The sequence below is a fragment of the Salmo salar genome, chromosome 22 (assembly GCF_965601325.2).
Source record: "Salmo salar chromosome 22, fSalSal1, whole genome shotgun sequence".
In the NCBI taxonomy this organism is placed as follows: domain Eukaryota; kingdom Metazoa; phylum Chordata; class Actinopteri; order Salmoniformes; family Salmonidae; genus Salmo; species Salmo salar.
This window is the reverse complement of record NC_138312.1, coordinates 55851914-55875561: the sequence shown is the minus strand read 5'-3', so window position 1 is coordinate 55875561 and position 23648 is coordinate 55851914. Positions and strand designations below refer to the sequence as shown.

The 23648-nt window shown below is 44.0% G+C and overlaps 2 protein-coding genes across 3 annotated transcripts in view; one reads left to right on the top strand and one right to left on the bottom strand.

Moving 5' to 3' along the window:
- The window catches only part of LOC106583724 (uncharacterized), a 30383-nt gene extending 22674 nt beyond the window's left edge, over positions 1 to 7709 (bottom strand). Inside the window, exons 1-6 of one of the 2 annotated variants that reach the window (XM_082967699.1) lie at positions 7553 to 7709; positions 7167 to 7260; positions 6885 to 6986; positions 5982 to 6386; positions 4073 to 4346; positions 3701 to 3846 (exon numbers count right to left, since the gene is read on the bottom strand). In XM_082967699.1, coding sequence (XP_082823825.1) covers positions 3701 to 3846; positions 4073 to 4346; positions 5982 to 6386; positions 6885 to 6986; positions 7167 to 7260; positions 7553 to 7555 — 1024 coding nt within the window. In that variant the 5' untranslated portion in view covers positions 7556 to 7709. The other variant, XM_082967700.1, reaches the window with a different exon arrangement.
- Positions 1 to 23648, top strand: part of grip2b (glutamate receptor interacting protein 2b) — a 202976-nt gene that overhangs the window by 33972 nt on the left and 145356 nt on the right.

The following is a 23648-nucleotide window of genomic DNA, read 5'->3' as shown; positions in this document are numbered from 1 at the left end:
TTGGCTGGGCTCCCTGCTTGTGCCATTAAACCCCTACAACTCATCCAGAACGCCGCAGCCCGTCTGGTGTTCAACCTTCCCAAGTTCTCTCACGTCACCCCGCTCCTCCGCTCTCTCCACTGGCTTCCAGTCGAAGCTCGCATCCGCTACAAGACCATGGTGCTTGCCTATGGAGCTGTGAGGGGAACGGCACCTCCGTACCTTCAGGCTCTGATCAGGCCCTACACCCAAACAAGGGCACTGCGTTCATCCACCTCTGGCCTGCTGGCCTCCCTACCTCTGAGGAAGCACAGTTCCCGCTCAGCCCAGTCAAAACTGTTCGCTGCTCTGGCACCCCAATGGTGGAACAAGCTCCCTCACGATGCCAGGACAGCGGAGTCAATCACCACCTTCCGGAGACACCTGAAACCCCACCTCTTTAAGGAATACCTGGGATAGGATAAAGTAATCCTTCTAACCCCACCTTAAAAGATTTAGATGCACTATTGTAAAGTGGTTGTTCCACTGGATATTATAAGGTGAATGCACCAATTTGTAAGTCGCTCTGGATAAGAGCGTCTGCTAAATGACTTAAATGTAAAATGTAAATGTAATCTAAGTCTAGTGGATGAAATAAGTGATCTAACTGTCCCAAAGTGATATAGTTGTTATTGTATTATGTAATACAGACAGTAATTTCCAATAGTTCATTAAATTGAAATGTTACCTTTGACCTTCAGCTTTTCTCTCTCCCTCTGATGGTGGTCTCTCTCTTTAGTCAGTATATTATTACTGGTCTGTAGCTCGTCTATCACTTTAGTCAGTATATTATTACTGGTCTGTAGCTGTTCTATCACTTTAGTCGGGTTGATATTACTGGTCTGTAGCTGGTCTCTCTCTTTAGTCAGGGTGTTATAACTGGTCTGTAGATGGTCTCTCTCTTTAGTCAGGGTACTACAACTGGTCAGTAGCTGGTCTCTCTCTTCAGTCAGATTGTTATTATTGGTCTGTAGCTGATCTCAGAACAGACTCAATTTGTTGGGGCATGGATTCTACAAGGTGTCGAAAGCATTCCACAGGGATGCTGGCCCACCGGCCTCAATTCTTCTACATTAACCTTTCTGGGAAGGGGGTTCCGCTAGCGGAACACCTGGCCTACAGCCCGTGAAATTGCAGGGCACCAAATTCAAACAACAGAAATATCATAATTAAAATTCCTCAAACATACAAGTATTATACACCATTTTAAAGATAAACTTCTCGTTAATGCAACCACAGTGTCTGATTTCAAAAAGGCTTTACGGTGAAAGCACACCATGCGATTATGTTAGGTCAGCGCCTAGCCACAAAAAACCATACAGCCATTTTCCAACCAAGGAGAGGTGTCACAAAAGTCAGAAATAGCATTAAAATGAATCACTTACCTTTGATGATCTTCATCTGATGGCACTCCCAGGTCTCCATGTTAGACAATAAATGTTTGTTTTGTTCGATAAAGTTCATCTTTATGTCCACATACCTGTTCGCGCGTTTAGTTCAGTAATCCAAATGCATAAAGCGCAGGCACAAAGTCTAGACAAAGTCAAAAAAGTTCCATTTGAGTTCGTAGAAACATGTCAAACGATGTTTCTAATCAATCCTTAGGGTGTTTTTATCATAAATATTCAATAATGTCTCAACCGGACAATACTGTTTTCATTAGAAAGGAAAGGGAACGGAGCTCGCCATCACGGCCACGCGCGTGACTAAACTAAAGGCTTTCACCTGGGCCATCTGCTTAGAGTGCTCTTATTCGCTCCCCTTTCACAATAGAAGCCTGAAACAACTTCTAAAGACTGTTGACATCTAGTGGAAGCCTTAGGAATTGCAATCTGACCCCACAGACACTGTATATTCGATAGGCATTCACTTGAAAACTACAAACCTCAGAATTCCCACTTCCGGGTTGGATTTTTCTCAGGTTTTCGCCCGTCATATGAGTTCTGTTATACCCACAGACATTATTTTAACAGTTTTGGAAACTTTAGAGTGTTTTCTATCCAAATGCATATTCTAGCTTCTGGGCTTGAGTAACAGGCAGTTTACTCTGGGCACGCTTTTCATCCAAACTTCCCAATGCTGCCCCCTATCCCTAAAGAGTTTTAACAAACGTTTAAACTTCTTCCACTATGTGCCATCATATTTCTCTCCCCAAATAATGGCCGATCATTTTTCGAATTCCTTATAAGTGTAGTATTCTGAATGTAGTTATTTGTGATGAAAGATGTAATCTAACTGCCCCACACTCCAAAGTACTACGGTTGATATAGTAGTCTATCAAAATAATCAGAAAATATATTTTCATATATTTGACTTTGGCTGTACTTTTAAAGAGAGGAAGCAAGTCACACAATTTTTCAGCATGGAAAATGACTTTCCAGTTACATAGATAATAGAAATACTGTCAGGGATTTCTTCGTCGTCAGACGGTATAGCGAAATCATCGTCGGAAAAAGAGGACCAATATGCAGCAGAGTTGAGATAGTTCATTTTGAACATTTAATAAAGTCAAAAATGAACATACAAAATAACAAAACGAACTCACGATCTACTAGACAGTCCTGTTAGGCTCACACACACTAAACAAGAAACAATCTCCCACAAATACACAGACAAACACACCCAACTAATATAGGTCTTCCAATCAAAGGCAACACCACACAGCTGCCTTCAATTGGAAGTCCACCCCAATTAACCTAACATAGACATACAACCAGCTAGATCAACATAGAAATACGTGAACAAGGAACAGTGACCAAAAACCCCGGAATACTTAAATCAAATGCCCTTTTAGAAAAAACACCACCCCGAACCACATAAACCAAATACCCTCTGCCACGTCCTGACCAAACTACAATAACAATTAACCCTTATACTGGCCAGGACGTGACAATTACAACATGTAAGGGAACAAAAATGGCAATTATATTGAAAGATTCAAATTAATTAAATAATGAACAAAAAAGTTATGACATTTATTTAAAATATTATAGAATTATCACAGGCAAATTATGTAATAGAGAGTGTCCTCTCCAATAGTACAACAAATTGAAAAGTTACCTTTGATTTTGTTGTTCAGCCTTTTGTCACGTCCTGACCAGTAAATGGGGTTATTTGTCATTGTAGTTTGGTCAGGGCGTGGCAGGGGGTGTGTGTTTTGGTGTTTTTGGTTTGGGTTCTGTTTTCTATTTCTATCTTTAAATCTAGTTTTCTATTTCTATGTTGGGTTTTTGGTAGGACCTCCAATTAGAGGCAGCTGGTTGTCGTTGTCTCTAATTGAAGGCCATATTTAGTTTGAGGTTTGTTTCACTTGTGTTTTGTGGGTGGTTATTTTCTGTATAGCCTGGTTGCCTTATGGAACTGTTTTTCGTTGTACGTTTATTTTGTTTAAGTGTTATCTTTAAATAGCTTAAGTATGAGCACTTTACCCGCTGCGCCTTGGTCCCATCCTTACGACGCCTATGTCACCTTTCTATCTCCCTCTGTAGCTGGTCTCTCTCTTTAGTCAGGTTGTTATTACTGGTCTGTAGCTGGTCTGTCTCTTTAGTCAGAGAGAGACCAGGTCAGTCTATGTCATGGAAAGAGCAGGTGTTTTTAATGTTTTGTACACTCAGTGTATAAAAGTAATGTAAACCTTACTTGATGATGAATGCGAACAGTGAAGACAGTTACGGATTATTACCTGCAGGAGTACCATGAACTTCCAACTCACACAGAGTGAGCCATTCTGACCTGCCAGGGATGACCACAACAACGTAGCGACCCTCCATCTCATTGCACTGGAAGGTGTGGGCTTCTCCTGCTGGAATGTGGGAGATGACGGCACATCTGAGAGAGAGTAAGAAAGATGGAGAGAGAGATATGGAGTGAAAGAGGGAGAGAGAAAGAGATGAGGTAATCAGAGTGAATGAAGACGTTCTATAATGTACCATACAGATTCTGACTCTGTTAAATATGTAGCCACAGAATAGCTACAGTAGCATGGATGAAGACCAATATATCAGAAAACCTTTAAGACAGGACATAAAAATGTACCAACATCTATATGTGTCACCTGGGGTTGTTGATGCCGTTGTTCTCCAATGAGTTACCGATGCGGATCTCAGCACCATCAAGCCTCTCAGGACAGCAGTCTCCTCTGTTGGTGAGGGTGACATCTGTTATTCTGTACACATTCAGCAGGTCCACTCTCCACCACGGGTTTCTGTCTTTCAGAGTGTGGGTGCAGGATCCATAGTTTGTGTTTCTTTTCCCATCAATGGCATCGGAAGCGTCGCGATTGTTATACAGTGATGACTGAGTGGCCACTCCATTCAACGCCAAATTTCCTACAGGGACATAGCGAAGAATGTTTGAATATAGAAAGTACCTGTTTGATTGTTGTAAGCATAGCTTGTGCTTGACAGGACTTTTTGAAGAATAGGGCCCTGTTGAATTAGGGACCTCTGAATAATTCACCAGCTGATAACAAGGAGGTAGAGGAGGTCGTCCAGAGTACTAATGCTAGTCGGGCGGGCGGGTGCGGGCAGCGAATAGTTGAAAAGCATGCATTTGATTTTACTAGTGTTTAAGAGCAGTTGGAGGCCACGGAAGAAGTGTTGTATGGCATTGAAGCTCGTTTGGAGGTTATTAAACTCAGTGTCCGAAGAAGGGCCAGACGTATACAGAATGCTGTCGTCTGCGTAGAGGTGGATCAGAGAATCACCAGCAGCTAGAGCGACATCATTGATATATACAGAGAAAAGAGTCGGCCTGAGAATTGAACCCTGTGGCACCCCCATAGAGACTGCCAGAGGTCCCGACAACAGGTCCTCCGATGTGACACACTGAACTCTATCTGAGAAGTAGGCGAGGCAGTCATTTGAGAAGCCAAGGCTATTGAGTCTGCCGATAAGAATGCGGTGATTGACAGAGTTGGAAGCCAGATCTTACTCACATCGGCTATGGAGAGCGGTGATCACACAGTCGTCCAGGACAGCTGGTGCTCTCATGCATGTTTCAGTGTTACTTGCCTTGATTCGAGCATAGAGGTGATTTAGATGGTCTGGTAGGCTCGTGTCACTGGGCAGCTCTCGGCTGTGCTTCCCTTTGTAGTCTGTAATAGTTTGCAAGACCTGCCCCATTCGACAAGCAGCGGAGCCGGTTATTCAAATGTGTGTGCTTGCTAGCTTGTATTTATGGTTGTGAAATACGTTATAGTAGTGATAGTGACTGCAGTAGTAATGGTAATGACTGGTTATAATTGAAAAGTAAGTTGATTAATTGAGTGATTGATTGATTTATAGCCTGAAGACGTGATAGTTGATGTGGTGTCTGTAACTTGAAGGGTTCAAGAGTTACTAATACTGTTGTGGGTGATTTTATGCAAATGTAAATAGTTATCATTTATACATTTTATGAAATGTTAAAGTTGTTTTTATGTTTGTAGCTGGAATGGTTAAACTGCAGTAGCATTTTAAATGTCTACCATTGTGTATCGTTGGCATTGAGTCTTTAAAATGTTATGCTAATTCATGTGGCTTGCGACAGCAAAGGTTTCACTTTAAATATTTCAGACTTGTTATTATTTAGAACGCTACACCCTTTACTTCCCCAGAGTCAGATGAACCCATGGAAACCCTTTTTATGTCTCTGTGTCCAGTATGAAGGAAGTTAGAGGTAGTTTCACAAGCCAATGCTAACTATTGTTAGCACAATGACTGGAAGTCTACAGGTAGAGTAGCTAACGCTAGCGTTATTTATAACATTTTTGACATGCGTTTTTCTGGATTTTTCTGTTGTTATTCTGTCTCTCACTGTTCAAATAAACCTACCATTAAAATTATAGACTGATCCTTTCTTTATCAGTGGGCAAACATACAAAATCAGCAGGGGATCAAATACTTTTTCCCACCACTGTAGTTGTTATTGTATTATGTAATACAGACTGTAATTTCCAATAGTTCAGTAAATTGAAATGTTACCTTTGACCTTCAGCTTTTCTGTCTCCCTCTGATGGTGGTCTCTCTCTTTAGTCAGTATATTATTACTGGTCTGTAGCTGGTCTATCACTTTAGTCAGGTTGTTATAACTGGTCTGTAGCTGGTCTCTCTCTTTAGTCAGGTTGTTATAACTGGTCTGTAGCTGGTCTCTCACTTTAGTCAGGTTGTTATAACTGGTCTGTAGCTGGTCTCTCACTTTAGTCAGGTTGTTATAACTGGTCTGTAGCTGGTCTCTCTCTTTAGTCAGGTTGTTATAACTGGTCTGTAGCTGGTCTCTCTCTTTAGTCAGGTTGTTATAACTGGTCTGTAGCTGGTCTATCACTTTAATCAGGTTGTTATTACTGGTTTGTAGCTGGTCACTTTCATCACAGTAATGTTGACCAGTGACTAAGGGAACAGATAAAATATTAATCAATGATTATGTCACTGATGATTGCTTCAGTTAAAACATACTAAACTTACAGTTGACACCCATGCCTATGATCCCAGTTAAAACAAACTAAACTTACAGCTGATACCCATGCCTATGATCCCAGTTAAAACATACTAAACTTACAGCTGATACCCATGCCTATGATCCCAGTTAAAACATACTAAACTTACAGTTGACACCCATGCCTATGATCCCAGTGAAAACATACTAAACTTACAGTTGACACCCATGCCTATGATCCCAGTTAAAACATACTAAACTTACAGTTGACACCCATGCCTATGATCCCAGTTAAAACATACTAAACTTACAGTTGATACCCATGCCTATGATCCCAGTGAAAACATACTAAACTTACAGTTGACACCCATGCCTATGATCCCAGTGAAAACATACTAAACTTACAGTTGACACCCATGCCTATGATCCCAGTGAAAACATACTAAACTTACAGCTGATACCCATGCCTATGATCCCAGCCAGTAGGAGAATACACAGCAATCCAAGACACAGTGCAGGAACTCCGAATGATCTCTTCCACCACTGAAAATGTACTGAATCACAAGATGTTTTCATACAATCTTTGCACCAACATTTATTGTTCATTTTTATTTTAGATGACAGAAATTCATTATTTGCTTTCAACTTAACCCCACCATCATAAGACTCAAACACAGACACTGTGTGTTTGTGTGTTTGTGTGTGTGTGTGTGTGTGTGTGTGCGCGTTGATACCTGAATATTGAAAGCCATGTCTTGTTCTGGGCTTGACATACATGTCGTCATCAATATCCAAGATCTTCATTGTGCTGGATTCATTGTCTTCTATCTGTGTTTGTATAGATTTCCTCAGATATCTTTACATATATGCTCAAATACCTCTGTATCTTTCACTGCTTTAGGTCTACATTTAGAAAATATGATGGTTGCACCTTACTTAATGTTTACTAAAGCTTGTCCTAATAAACCGTTTAGACAAAAACACTTGAGACAATAAAGTCATATGCCAAATAAGCACACACAAACAGTCCGTTTCTCAGACCCCCAGTGACACATTAGGCAAAGAAAATAATCAGAATATGAATACAAAATAACAAATGCAATGAAAAAAACATTCTTACCATGGTCACAGTTAAATGGATTAATCCAAATATGTTGCACTGGTGTGCATTGAAGTAATATGGAGGGGCGGTCTGAGCTGGTGGCAATGACTCAATGGCTTGTTTGCCATGTTACCATATATGATTAAAGGCTAAAGTCTGATTGCAACACGTTACTCAACACTTCCATGTGAGATGATCTTTTTTTTTTTTTTTACCGTTTATTAATTTATGCTGCTTTGAAAGTTGATAAACTTGTAAAACCAAGTAGGAGAAAAGGAATTTATAATATTCTGCTGGGATTATCCACACTACAGTACATTACTCATGTATTAAGATTAGAAAGACTTTCATAAAACTGCAACAACAAAAAAGCTTTCTTTGAACATTATCTCACCAAGTTCCCTGATTTGGCCAAACATTAACCGTATTAAATTGCTTAGTTGTTTTCCATGCAGGACATTGTTTGTAGTATTGCTATAGAACATTTCCTCCTTTCCATTTCTCCCACTCGGTCTCATGTCATGTTGTGTTCTCATTAGAACACAGTCAGTTAAGCGATCAGGCTTCATTTTGCCTCAGTCCTTCTCTGTCGCAATTGAATGCCTTGTCACTGTTACAGCATTTAGATTAGAAAGACACTGAGTCTCTCATAGAAGCAGGAAAAGGCATGGGTCCCTTTTACCGTTAATGTATTGTAAAGATAACTATACTATTAGGGACATCAAACATTCAGGCAGACTATGGAAGCTCTAGTCTGGAGCTACTAGTTTCAAGTATGTTTAGGAGCATTTCTAAACTCTCTAAATGTTAGATTTTTTTTTAATTTGAGTGGGCAACATTAACTATCATCCAAAACAGAATTATTTTTGACATATTGAATTATTTTATAATCTGCTAATTTCCCTGATGTCGACAGTTTGTGTTAGTGCCTTACACAAGCTCCCACTTTCACGGCATACAATTGAGTGAAGTTATAGTACTCATCGCATTTACCTTAAAAGTTTATAGTCATCAAGATTTACACTAAATGGATTGCTTTAAACAGATTCATGTTTTTGGTTTGGTACCGTTTATTTTATCATATGGGGATGTCGGTCGCAAGATTTAGAAAGCAGTTGTCATTTTCAAACTCTTATGACAAGGGAAAATTGGGGCTCTGTCTTTATAAAAGGCCACAAACAAACACATGGATTTAAATATTATCTGTACATTGCTGTGAGTGTACATATGCTAGCTAGCTAATTAGTTAGATCAACACAGGAGACAGACAACTGATCAACAGTGTCAAGTTACTTTTCAGTGTGTTCCCAAAAGTCTCAACCCAGTAAGCAAAATTACGTATTTTCCAGATGTTGAAGTTAGGTTCATTCTAGGTTCTGAATGAAAGGTGAAAAGACGTCTTTTCAGGAAGTTTAAAATACATATTTTACGGATGTTGAAAGTATGTATTTTCTGGACGTTGAAAGTACGTATTGTCCCGACGTTGACAGTGAGTCTTTTCCGGAAATTGGAATCAGGTTCATTTTCTGTTCTGAATGAATGTTGCAAATAATTTCTCTACTTTTTTTTTACTGTACTGTTATGTGCTATACTCTGTTATGTGCTGTACTCTGTTGTACTCTATGTTTACATTTTAGTAATTTAGCAGATACTCTTACAGTTAGTGCATTCATCTTACAACAACTAGCTGAGATTCAGGAGCTTGAGGATGAGTTGACAAATTTAATCAGTGTAACGGTCGTCGTCAGAATGAGACCAAGTTGCAGCGGAGGATGTGTTCATCTTGTAAGGTTTTTAATGACCGAAAGAACACTATACAAAAAGAAAACAAAAAGAACGACCAGCAACAGTTCTGTCAGGATACAAACTCTAAACAGAAAACATTCACCCACAAACCCCAAAGGAAAAACAGGCTGCCTATGTATGACTCCCAATCAGCAACAACGATCTACACCTGTTCCTGATTGAGAGCCATACACGGCCGAAACAAAGAAAACCACCAACATAGAAAAAGAAACCTAGAACGCCCACCCATGTCACACCCTGGCCTAACCAAAAATAGAGAACAAAAAACCCTCTCTATGGCCAGGGCGTTACAATCAGATGTGCTAGCTCTGGAATATATCAATTACATGGAACGGGGACCAGACCAAATCTAAACCAAACATACAGTAGATGTTTGGGCCAAATCAAGGCCAGTTCGGATCGTACCAAATCTGAACCAAACATAGATATCTATAAATCAACGTGCGGGGATGAGATTCCCTAAAACACGCCATTTCGATACAACTACCACTTTTTCGTAGCAGTGTTTTAGAATCCCGTCCATGGACAATGATATCAAAGCCAGTCCGGACCGCACCAAACAAATAAGGCTGGTCCAGTCAGGACCAAAATAAGACGTCCAAAATACATCTGTATAAGTCCCCTTACTGGGAAGTAGCCATCAACAAGTAAAAACTAGAGGTTGTCCTTGTCCCATCGTGCTCTACCGACTCCTGTGGCGGGCTGGGCGCCTGCACGCTGACGCGGTGGCCAGTTGTGCGGTGTTTCCTCCGACACAATGGTGCGGCTGGCTTCCGGGTTTAGCGAGCAGTGTGTCAAGAAGTAGTGCAGCTTGGCAGGGTCATGTTTTGGAGGACGCATGGCTTTTGACCTTCACCTCTCCCAAGTCCGTACGGGAGTTGCAGCGATGAGACAAGGCTGTAACTACCAATTGGATATCACAAAACTGTGGAGAAAAGGTGTGAAAAAAGGTATTAAGGTATTAAAATAAATGAAAAAGTGTATTCTGTCTACCCTTCTTGCAGCTGGGCTATTTTGTCAGTTTGGAAGTCAAGATCATTAACAATCTTTATCTTTGACTTACTTCTTCTAAATTGTGCTTAGACCGAACTCTTGGCCATATGTTCCTTTCTAACCTCTCTGCCTCTGACAGACAGACTTTTCCTCTGTCTTAACTTCTCCTTTCATTACCCTATTCTGAGCTTTAGGACCCACTCATACTGCCGTGTCAGCTAATTCCGCTTTTATCTTAAACCACCAGGGGTGTCAAACTCATTCTATGAAGGGCCTAGTGTCTGCTGGTTTTTGTTTTTTTCTTTCAATCAAGACCTAGACAACCAGGTGAGGGGAGTTCCTTACTAATTAGTGACCTTAATTCATCAACCAAGGACAAGGGAGGAGCGAAAACCCGCAGACACTCGGTTCTCCTTGGAATGAGATCATAACCTCATATCAAAAAAAGGCAACTTTTCAGGAAGTGAAAAAAAGGAATTGTCAACAAATCAGATATTCACACATCACCAAATAATTGCTATTATACCAAAAAATACAAATAATAATAATAATAATAATAAACAGTTATAATAGAGTTTTGCACACTTTATATGTGCACAACACATGATCGGGGGCAAACTACCTGCCCTCCAGGACACCTACACCACCCGATGTCACAGGAAGGCCAAAAAGATCATCAAGGACAACAACCACCCGAGCCACTGCGAGGCGAGGTCAGTACAGGTGCATCAAAGCTGGGACCGAGAAAAAACGAATTGCCAACAAATCAGATATTCACACATCAACAAATAATTGCTATTTTACAAACAAATTCAAATAATACTAATAAACGCTTTTGCACACTTTTATGTAGCAATTTCTTAATGTTTTTATCATTGATTAGAACGGGCCTGTCATGCCCTAACCATAGAGAGGCCTCTGGGTTCTCTATGGTGCTTTAGGTCAGGGCGTGACTCAGGGGTGTTCTAGTCGTTATATTTCTATGTTGGTATTTTAGTGTGGATCCCAATTAGAGGCAGCTGATTATCGTTGTCTCTAATTGGGGATCATACTTAAATCTAGACGTTCCGCTAGCGGAACACCTGCTCCAATATCCAGTGATAGGCGTGGCGCGAATTACAAATTCCTCAAAAATACAAAAACTTCAATTTTTCAAACATATGACTATTTCACAGCATTTTAAAGACAAGACTCTCCTTTATCTAACCACACTGTCCGATTTCAAAAAGGCTTTACAGCGAAAGCAAAACATTAGATTATGTCAGCAGAGTACCCAGCCAGAAATAATCAGACAGCCATTTTTCAAGCTAGCATATAATGTCACAAAAACCCAGAAGACAGCTAAATGCAGCACTAACCTTTGATGATCTTCATCAGATGACACACCTAGGACATTATGTTATACAATACATGCATGTTTTGTTCAATCAAGTTCATATTTATATCAAAAAACTGCTTTTTACATTAGCATGTGACGTTCAGAACTAGCATACCCCCCGCAAACTTCCGGGGAATTTACTAACAATTTACTAAATTACTCACGATAAACATTCACAAAAAGCATAACAATTATTTTAAGAATTATAGATACAGAACTCCTCTATGCACTCGATATGTCCGATTTTAAAATAGCTTTTTGGTGAAAGCACATTTTGCAATATTCTAAGTACATAGCCCAGCCATCACGGGCTAGCTATTTAGACACCCGGCAAGTTTAGCCTTCACCAAAATCAGATTTACTATTACAAAAATGTTATTACCTTTGTTGTCTTCGTCAGAATGCACTCCCAGGACTGCTACTTCAATAACAAATGTTGGTTTGGTCCCAAATAATCCATAGTTATATCCGAATAGCGGCGTTTTGTTCGTGCGTTCCAGAAACTATCCGAAATGGTATATCAGGGTCGTGCGCATGGCGCAATTCGTTACAAAAAAATTCTAAATATTCCATTACCGTACTTCGAAGCATGTCAACCGCTGTTTAAAATAAATTTTTATGCAATTTATCTCGTAAAAAAGCGATAATATTCCGACCGGGAATCTCCTTTTCGGCAAACAGAGGAAAAATCACAAAGACGGGGGCGGCCAGGGCACGCGCCTAAGCCCACAGTCCCTTGATCGGCCACTTGAGAAAGGCGATAATGTGTTTCAGCCTGGGGCTGGGATGACGACATTCTGTTTTTTCCCGGGCTCTGAGAGCCTATGGAAGACGTAGGAAGTGTCACGTTAGAGCAGAGATCCTTTGTAATTGAATGAGATGGCAAAGAAGTTCAAGAAATGGTCAGACAGGCCACTTCCTGTAAAGGAATCTCTCAGGTTTTGACCTGCCATTTGAGTTCTGTTATACTCACAGACACCATTCAAACAGTTTTAGAAACTTTGGAGTGTTTTCTATCCAAAGCCAATAATTATATGCATATTCTAGTTACTGGGCAGGAGTAGTAACCAGATTAAATCGGGTACGTTTTTTATCCAGCCGTGAAAATACTGCCCCCTAGCCATAACAGGTTAAGTTGTCCTTTGTTCCCACCTGTTTTGTGGGATATTGTTGTGGGATATTGTTTGTGTTAGTGTGTTTAGCACTACGGCTTTCACGTTCGGGTTATGTTTATTGTTTTTGTCGTTTCACTGTGTAATAAAGTATGTGGAACTCAACTCACGCTGCGCCTTGGTCCGCTCATTACGACGATCGTGACAGGGCCGTGTCTGCACTAGTAAACACATTGACATTTCTGCATTAATTCTCCATTAACTGACAAGCATGAAATATTAATCATGTGAATCATTTATAAAGTGTGTAGGCATTCTAATGATTAACTAAAACACCATTTGTTGTACTTTACAATCAATCATTGCAATTGCAGTTGAATTACTCACTTTGCTTATTCCCAAAAATCCAGGCGCACACTCCAGGCTGTAGCTAGCCCAAATGTCAGCAGATGGTAGTATTGAGTCCTTTCATCTTACTGTCCAAAGGCATTGTATGCAGCCGACTATACACTCCTATCCCCGTGGACCGGTTTGTACATAAAAAAATTATTCATTCAGGCTGCAAAGGCGTTGATTTCCTTCTTAACTCTATTTAATAGCGAGAAGGTGGAACGAAACTGGGAAAATATGCGAACATTCTTTATGAAACACAATTTTCCTCCAGCATGCTAAAGTGGTTAATACCTAGGATTGCTAGTCCTGGATGTTGACTATCGCGTGCAGCAACATCCGGAAGTAGCATTAGCCACTCTAGCATGCTCCCTGATCTGTAGCTCCCTGCTCGGTTGTTGACCCTCCTGTAGCTCCCTGCTCTGTTGTTGACTCTCCTGTAGCTCCCTGCTCTGTAACCTCCTGCTCTGTTGTTGACCCTCCTGTAGCTCCCTGCTCTCCCTGCTCTGTTGTTGACCCTTCTGTAGCTCCCTGCTCTGTTGTTTCCCCTCTAGTAGCTCCCTGCTCTGTTGTTGACCTTCTAGTAGCTCCCTGCTCTCCCTGCTCTGTTGTTGACCCTCCTGCACCTCCCTGCTCTCTCTGCTCTGCTGTTGACCCCCCTTTAGCTCCCTGCTCTCCCTGCTCTGTTGTTGAGTGTCCAGTACCTCCCTGCTCTCCCTGCTCTCCCTGCTCTGCTGTTGACCCTCCTGTAGCTCCCTGCTCTCCCTGCTCTGGCTCTTCACCCTCCTGTACCTCCCTGCTCTCCCTGCTCTGCTGTTGACCCTCCTGTACCTCCCTGCTCTCCCTGCTCTGCTGTTGACCCTCCAGTAGCTCCCTGCTCTCCCTGCTCTGGCTCTTCACCCTCCTGTACCTCCCTGCTCTCCCTGCTCTGCTGTTGACCCTCCTGTACCTCCCTGCTCTCCCTGCTCTGCTGTTGACCCTCCAGTAGCTCCCTGCTCTCCCTGCTCTGGCTCTTCACCCTCCTGTACCTCCCTGCTCTCCCTGCTCTGCTGTTGACCCTCCTGTACCTCCCTGCTCTCCCTGCTCTGCTGTTGACCCTCCTGTACCTCCCATGCTCTCCCTGCTCTGCTGTTGACCCTCCAGTAGCTCCCTGCTCTCCCTGCTCTGGCTGTTGACCCTCCTGTACCTCCCTGCTCTGCTGTTGACCCTCCTGTACCTCCCTGCTCTCCCTGCTCTGCTGTTGACCCTCCAGTAGCTCCCTATTCTCCCTGCTCTGGCTCTTCACCCTCCTGTACCTCCCTGCTCTCCCTGCTCTGCTGTTGACCCTCCTGTACCTCCCTGCTCTCCCTGCTCTGCTGTTGACCCTCCAGTAGCTCCCTGCTCTCCCTGCTCTCCCTGCTCTGGCTCTTCACCCTCCTGTACCTCCCTGCTCTCCCTGCTCTGCTGTTGACCCTCCTGTACCTCCCTGCTCTCCCTGCTCTGCTGTTGACCCTCCAGTAGCTCCCTGCTCTCCCTGCTCTGGCTCTTCACCCTCCTGTACCTCCCTGCTCTCCCTGCTCTGCTGTTGACCCTCCTGTACCTCCCATGCTCTCCCTGCTCTGCTGTTGACCCTCCAGTAGCTCCCTGCTCTCCCTGCTCTGGCTGTTGACCCTCCTGTACCTCCATGCTCTCCCTGCTCTGCTGTTGACCCTCCAGTAGCTCCCTGCTCTCCCTGCTCTGGCTGTTGACCCTCCTGTACCTCCCTGCTCTCCCTGCTCTGTTGTTGACCCTCTAGTAGCTCCCTGCTCTGTCGTTGAGCGTCCAGTTGCTCCCTGCTCGGTTGTTGACCATCCTGTAGCTTCCTGCTCGGTTGTTGACCCTCTAGTAGCTCCCTGCTCGGTTGTTGACCCTCTAGTAGCTCCCTGCTCTGTTGTTGACCATCCTGTAGCTTCCTGCTCGGTTGTTGACCCTCTAGTAGCTCCCTGCTCTGTTGTTGACCATCCTGTAGCTCCCTGCTCTGTTGTTGACCATCCTGTAGCTCCCTGCTCTGTTGTTGACCATCCTGTAGCTCCCTGCTCGGTTGTTGACCCTCTAGTAGCTCCCTGCTCGGTTGTTGACCCTCTAGTAGCTCCCTGCTCGGTTGTTGACCCTCTAGTAGCTCCCTGCTCGGTTGTTGACCCTCTAGTAGCTCCCTGCTCGGTTGTTGACCATCCTGTAGCTCCCTGCTCTGTTGTTGACCATCCTGTAGCTCCCTGCTCTCCCTGCTCTCCCTGCTCTGGCTCTTCACCCTCCTGTACCTCCCTGCTCTCCCTGCTCTGCTGTTGACCCTCCTGTACCTCCCTGCTCTCCCTGCTCTGCTGTTGACCCTCCAGTAGCTCCCTGCTCTCCCTGCTCTGGCTCTTCACCCTCCTGTACCTCCCTGCTCTCCCTGCTCTGCTGTTGACCCTCCTGTACCTCCCATGCTCTCCCTGCTCTGCTGTTGACCCTCCAGTAGCTCCCTGCTCTCCCTGCTCTGGCTGTTGACCCTCCTGTACCTCCCTGCTCTCCCTGCTCTGCTGTTGACCCTCCAGTAGCTCCCTGCTCTCCCTGCTCTGGCTGTTGACCCTCCTGTACCTCCCTGCTCTCCCTGCTCTGTTGTTGACCCTCTAGTAGCTCCCTGCTCTGTCGTTGAGCGTCCAGTTGCTCCCTGCTCGGTTGTTGACCATCCTGTAGCTTCCTGCTCGGTTGTTGACCCTCTAGTAGCTCCCTGCTCGGTTGTTGACCCTCTAGTAGCTCCCTGCTCTGTTGTTGACCATCCTGTAGCTTCCTGCTCGGTTGTTGACCCTCTAGTAGCTCCCTGCTCTGTTGTTGACCATCCTGTAGCTCCCTGCTCTGTTGTTGACCATCCTGTAGCTCCCTGCTCTGTTGTTGACCATCCTGTAGCTCCCTGCTCGGTTGTTGACCCTCTAGTAGCTCCCTGCTCGGTTGTTGACCCTCTAGTAGCTCCCTGCTCGGTTGTTGACCCTCTAGTAGCTCCCTGCTCGGTTGTTGACCCTCTAGTAGCTCCCTGCTCTGTTGTTGACCATCCTGTAGCTCCCTGCTCGGTTATTGACCCTCTAGTAGCTCCCTGCTCGGTTGTTGACCCTCTAGTAGCTCCCTGCTCTGTTGTTGACCATCCTGTAGCTCCCTGCTCGGTTGTTGACCATCCTGTAGCTCCCTGCTCTGTTGTTGACCATCCTGTAGCTCCCTGCTCTGTTGTTGACCATCCTGTAGCTCCCTGCTCGGTTGTTGACCCTCTAGTAGCTCCCTGCTTGGTTGTTGACCACCCTGTAGCTCCCTGCTCTGTTGTTGACCATCCTGTAGCTCCCTGCTCTGTTGTTGACCATCCTGTAGCTCCCTGCTCAGTTGTTGACCCTCTAGTAGCTCCCTGCTCGGTTGTTGACCATCCTGTAGCTTCCTGCTCGGTTGTTGACCCTCTAGTAGCTCCCTGCTCGGTTGTTGACCCTCTAGTAGCTTCCTGCTCGGTTGTTGACCATCCTGTAGCTCCCTGCTCTGTTGTTGACCCTCTAGTAGCTCCCTGCTCGGTTGTTGACCCTCTAGTAGCTTCCTGCTCAGTTGTTGACCATCCTGTAGCTCCCTGCTCTGTTGTTGACCCTCTAGTAGCTCCCTGCTCGGTTGTTGACCCTCTAGTAGCTTCCTGCTCGGTTGTTGACCATCCTGTAGCTCCCTGCTCTGTTGTTGACCCTCTAGTAGCTCCCTGCTCGGTTGTTGACCCTCTAGTAGCTTCCTGCTCGGTTGTTGACCATCCTGTAGCTCCCTGCTCGGTTGTTGACCATCCTGTAGCTCCCTGCTCTGTTGTTGACCCTCTAGTAGCTTCCTGCTCAGTTGTTGACCCTCTAGTAGCTTCCTGCTCGGTTGTTGACCCTCTAGTAGCTCCCTGCTCGGTTGTTGACCCTCTAGTAGCTCCCTGCTCGGTTGTTGACCCTCTAGTAGCTCCCTGCTCTGTTGTTGACCATCCTGTAGCTCCCTGCTCGGTTGTTGACCATCCTGTAGCTCCCTGCTCGGTTGTTGACCATCCTGTAGCTTCCTGCTCGGTTGTTGACCCTCTAGTAGCTTCCTGCTCGGTTGTTGACCCTCTAGTAGCTTCCTGCTCGGTTGTTGACCATCCTGTAGCTCCCTGCTCTGTTGTTGACCATCCTGTAGCTCCCTGCTCGGTTGTTGACCCTCTAGTAGCTCCCTGCTCGGTTGTTGACCCTCTAGTAGCTCCCTGCTCTGTTGTTGACCATCCTGTAGCTTTCTGCTCGGTTGTTGACCCTCTAGTAGCTCCCTGCTCGGGTTGTTGACCATCCTGTAGCTCCCTGCTCTGTTGTTGACCATCCTGTAGCTCCCTGCTTGGTTGTTGACCCTCTAGTAGCTCCCTGCTCTGTTGTTGACCATCCTGTAGCTTCCTGCTCGGTTGTTGACCATCCTGTAGCTCCCTGCTCTGTTGTTGACCCTCTAGTAGCTCCCTGCTCGGTTGTTGACCCTCTATTAGCTTCCTGCTCGGTTGTTGACCATCCTGTAGCTCCCTGCTCTGTTGTTGACCCTCTAGTAGCTCCCTGCTCGGTTGTTGACCCTCTAGTAGCTTCCTGCTCGGTTGTTGACCATCCTGTAGCTCCCTGCTCTGTTGTTGACCCTCTAGTAGCTCCCTGCTCGGTTGTTGACCCTCTAGTAGCTTCCTGCTCGGTTGTTGACCATCCTGTAGCTCCCTGCTCGGTTGTTGACCATCCTGTAGCTCCCTGCTCTGTTGTTGACCCTCTAGTAGCTTCCTGCTCAGTTGTTGACCCTCTAGTAGCTTCCTGCTCGGTTGTTGACCCTCTAGTAGCTCCCTGCTCGGTTGTTGACCCTCTAGTAGCTCCCTGCTCGGTTGTTGACCCTCTAGTAGCTCCCTGCTCTGTTGTTGACCATCCTGTAGCTCCCTGCTCGGTTGTTGACCATCCTGTAGCTCCCTGCTCGGTTGTTGACCATCCTGTAGCTTCCTGCTCGGTTGTTGACCCTCTAGTAGCTTCCTGCTCGGTTGTTGACCCTCTAGTAGCTTCCTGCTCGGTTGTTGACCATCCTGTAGCTCCCTGCTCTGTTGTTGACCATCCTGTAGCTCCCTGCTCGGTTGTTGACCCTCTAGTAGCTCCCTGCTCGGTTGTTGACCCTCTAGTAGCTCCCTGCTCTGTTGTTGACCATCCTGTAGCTCCCTGCTCGGTTGTTGACCATCCTGTAGCTCCCTGCTCGGTTGTTGACCATCCTGTAGCTCCCTGCTCGGTTGTTGACCATCCTGTAGCTTCCTGCTCGGTTGTTGACCCTCTAGTAGCTTCCTGCTCGGTTGTTGACCCTCTAGTAGCTCCCTGCTCGGTTGTTGACCCTCTAGTAGCTCCCTGCTCGGTTGTTGACCCTCTAGTAGCTCCCTGCTCTGTTGTTGACCATCCTGTAGCTTTCTGCTCGGTTGTTGACCCTCTAGTAGCTCCCTGCTCGGTTGTTGACCATCCTGTAGCTCCCTGCTCTGTTGTTGACCATCCTGTAGCTCCCTGCTTGGTTGTTGACCCTCTAGTAGCTCCCTGCTCTGTTGTTGACCATCCTGTAGCTTCCTGCTCGGTTGTTGACCATCCTGTAGCTCCCTGCTCGGTTGTTGACCCTCTAGTAGCTTCCTGCTCGGTTGTTGACCATCCTGTAGCTCCCTGCTCTGTTGTTGACCCTCTAGTAGCTCCCTGCTCGGTTGTTGACCCTCTAGTAGCTCCCTGCTCGGTTGTTGACCATCCTGTAGCTCCCTGCTCTGTTGTTGACCATCCTGTAGCTCCCTGCTCGGTTGTTGACCATCCTGTAGCTCCCTGCTCGGTTGTTGACCCTCTAGTAGCTTCCTGCTCGGTTGTTGACCATCCTGTAGCTCCCTGCTCGGTTGTTGACCATCCTGTAGCTTCCTGCTCGGTTGTTGACCATCCTGTAGCTCCCTGCTCTGTTGTTGACCCTCTAGTAGTTCCCTGCTCTGTTGTTGACCATCCTGTAGCTCCCTGCTCGGTTGTTGACCCTCTAGTAGCTCCCTGCTCTGTTGTTGACCATCCTGTAGCTCCCTGCTCTGTTGTTGACCCTCTAGTAGCTCCCTGCTCTGTTGTTGACCATCCTGTAGTGCACTGCTCTTCTGACCCCTGTTTGGTACTTCTCTGCTCTGCTGTTGTCTGCTCTGCTCTTTGATGCCTGTTGTCTTAAACATTTCAAATAAGAGAAACACTATCAATACAACCATTTTAAATAAATTAGCTACATCATTCAGTGGCAATGTAGAATGCTAATCGATTTCAGTACTTCATCATTGCCATTTTAATATCAACAATTTCTATTTTCGAAAGAAATCCGGAGCTGCCTAAATACTGACATTTTCCTTATGTTTATGTTCCTCGTCTGAGCTGTCACTGGCCACTCTTCCGTAAAGCCCAGCTCTGTGGAGTGTACGGCTTAAAGTGGTCCTATGGACAGATACTCCAATCTCTGCTTTGCAGCTCCTTCAGGGTTATCTTTGGTCTCTTTGTTGCCTCTCTGATTAATGCCCTCTTTGCCTGGTCTGTGAGTTTTGGTGGGCGGCCCTCTCTTGGCAGGTTTGTTGTGGTGCCATATTCTTTAAATTTTTTATAATGGATTTAATGGTGCTCCGTGGGATGTTCAAAATTTCCGGATGTTTTTTTATAACCCAACCCTGATCTGTACTTCTCCACAACTTTATCCCTGACCTGTTTGGAGAGCTCCTTGGTCTTCATGGTGCCGCTTGCTCCGTGGTACCCCTTGCTTAGTGATGTTGAAGACTCTGGGGCCTTTCAGAACAGGTGTATATATACTGAGATAATGTGACAGAGCATGTGACACTTAGATTGCACACAGTTGGACTTTATTTAACTAATTATGTGACTTCTGAAGGTAATTGGTTGCACCAGATCTTATTTAGGGGCTTCAGAGAAAAGGGGGTGAATACATATGCACGGAGCACTTTTACTTAAAAATAAATACATTTAAACAGATAATTTTTTTAATTTCACTTCACCAATTTGGACTATTTTGTGTATGTCCATTACATGAAATCCAATTAAAAACCCATTTAAATTACAAGTTGTAATGCAACAAAATAGGAAAAATATCAAGGGGGATGAATACTTTTGCAAGGCACTGTAGATGTTCAGTCTCCCCTGTCCTCAGCTTTTCTCCACAGAGCAAAGAAATAGTATGTCATTTATAACCCCCCACCCTAACCTGGGGTTGACCAATCAGAAGTCCTAATAATATAACTGGGCCAATGGCCAAATAACAAGGATCCTGCTTCAAACTCAATGTACAGACCATAGCACACATAGCACACGTAGCTCTGAGTTCAGGAGTGACATTCCACAGATTCTAAACAGCTGTTGAACTGAAACCCAACTCCTATTTACATTGACAATTCCCTATTGACCATTAGTACGCTCATCCTCTCATCCTCTGCGTTGTGTATTTATCTTCAAAATATTCTTATACTAGCGGTAACCTTGCTGATGACATGATAGCTAGTAGTTAGCTAGCAACTGCCACGGACATCTGATCCATCTGTTCACTCTTAAACAAGCAGAGGTCATTTATGAGCTAAAAACATGGGGAGATTAAACTTTGTCTGTCAGATTCAATAACAATTGATTGGGTTACGCAAATCTATTGAGCTAGCTACCTAGCCATTTCATTTGCACTTTCCCTCAAAACACAATATCAACAGCAGTTTTATCTCTAAGAAATATTTGTCTTATTCCAGAAAGATATAACATTACATTGATTAAAGTGCAACTTATCTCTGATCATATCTGGCAACTGTACTCAAACATGAACCAAAATCTCCTTAGAAAAGTGAAGATGAGGAGAGTGGAGATACAGGGTTTGACCGACTGCTTTGAGAGCCAATGGACTTAAGACTTTTGATGATAAAGCTATTTTGAATACATTTCATTGGTCAAGGGGCCGTGAAACAGATGAATACAAAGGTAAAGGACAACCCATAATATTGATTAATGTCAAAACATTTAAAACACCAAATTTGGAGTTACCAGGATTTCATCAGACAGTGATGATATGGAATGTGGCACTTTGAAAGCGCCACAGCTATAGCTTGTTTGTCTGTAATGGTACACTACAGCTTTTTACAGTTTTTCTCAATCGATTTGGCAAATATTTTGAAACAGTCTTAACATTCTCAAACTGTTTTATGGGACATCACAACTCTATTGCATGTGTGCAAAATGTAGTAACCCACCCAAAACATTTAATTCATGATTCAAAACCTAGTTATTGTGTCAGTAAATTGGCCAATGCCACCAAAATGAAACATTTTTTTGTCATTGTGTGAGCCGTACTGGTCAAAATGTTTAGATGTTTTTTCACCATGGCAGTCAACCCTGGAAATGTTTGTTATATACAAATGTCACTTTTGTTCTATTTTTTTTGTTGACACTGACTGCTTACTGTACTATACCAGAAGGTCAGTTTTGTCTAGCTAAAAGCTATTGTGTATCACACTGAGCTTTTTAGATACCGATTTCAACAGTAGGTAAAAGTTTACTGGGAAAAGTCAATACTGTACAATAGTGTAGTACACAGAAAAATGATATGCACATTTGCATGTATACAATACATTTATTTTTGTTGCAATGTGTTACATGCAAACAGAAAATACACATTTGCATGTCAATTTGTACATATTTCTTATATGTAAAGTCACACAGTTGAAGTCGGAAGTTTATATACACCTTTGCCAAATACGTTTAAACTCAGTTTTTCACAATTCCTGACATTTAATCCAAGTAACAATTCCCTGTATTAGGTCAGTTAGGATCACCACTTTATTTTAAGAATGTGAAATGTCAGAATAATAGTAGAGAGAATGAGAATTTATTTCAGCTTTAATTGCTTTCATCACATTCCCAGTGGGTCAGAAGTTTACATACACTCAATTAGTATTTGGTAGCATTGCCTTTAAATTGTTTAACTTGGGTCAAACGTTTTGGGTAGCTTCCACAAGCTTCCCACAATATGGGAATGGGTGAATTTTGGCCCATTCCTCCTGACAGAGCTGGTGTAACTGAGTCAGGTTTGTAGGCCTCCTTGCTCACACACGCTTTTTCAGTTCTGCCCACAAATTTTCTATAGGATTGAGGTTTAGGCTTTGTGATGGCCACTCCAATACCTTGGCTTTGTTGTCCTTAAGCCATTTTGCCACAACTTTGGAAGTATGCTTGGGGTCATTGTCCATTTGGAAGACCCGTTTGCGACCAAGCTTTAACTTCCTGACTGATGTCTTGAGATGTTGCGTCAATATATCCATAGAATTTTTCATCCTCATGATGTCATCTATGTTGTGAAGTGCACCAGTCCCTCCTGCAGCAAAGCACCCCCACAACATGATGTTGCCACCCCCGTGCTTCACGTTTGGGATGGTGTTCTTCGGCTTGCAAGCATCCCCCTTTTTCCTCCAAACATAACAATGGTCATTATGGTCAAACAGTTCTATTTTTGTTTCATCAGACCAGAGGACATTTCTCCAAAAAGTACAATCTTTGTCCCCATGTGCAGTTGCAAACCGTAGTCTGGCTCTTTTATGGCGGTTTTGGAGCAGTGGCTTCTTCCTTGCTGAGCAGCCTTTCAGGTTATGTTGATGTAGGACTCGTTTTACTGTGGATATAGATACTTTTATACCTGTTTCCTCCAGCATCTTCACAAGGTCCTTTGCTGTTGTTCTGGGATTGATTTGCACTTTTCGCACCAAAGTACGTTCATCTCTAGGAGACAGAACGTGTCTCCTTCCTGAGCGGTATGACGGCTGCGTGGACCCATGGTGTTTAAGCTTGCGTACTAATGTTTGTACAGATGAACGTGGTACCTTCAGGCATTTGGAAATTGCTCCCAAGGATGTCCCAGACTTGTGGAGGTCCACAATTTTATTTCTGAGGTCTTGGCTGATTTATTTAGATTTTCCCATGATGTCAAGCAAATAGATACTGAGTTTGAAGGTAGGCCTTGAAGTACATCCACAGGTACACCTCCAATTGACTCAAATGATGTCAATTATCAGAAGCTTCTAAAGCCATGACATTATTTTCTGGAATTTTCCGAGCTGTTTAATGGCACCGTCAACTTAGTGTATGTAAACTTCTGACCCACTGGAATTGTGATACAGTGAATTATAAGTGAAATAATCTGTCTGTAAACAGTTGTAGGAAAAATTACTTGTGTCATGCACAAAGTAGATGTCCTAACCGACTTGTCAAAACTATAGTTTGTTAACAAGACATTTGTGGTGTGGTTGAAAAACAAGTTTTAATGACTCCACCCTAAGTGTATGTCACGTCCTGACCAGTATAAGGGGTTATTTGTTATTGTAGTTTGGTCAGGACGTGGCAGGGGTGTGTTTGTTTTGTGTTGTCGGGGTTTTTGGGTTGTGTTC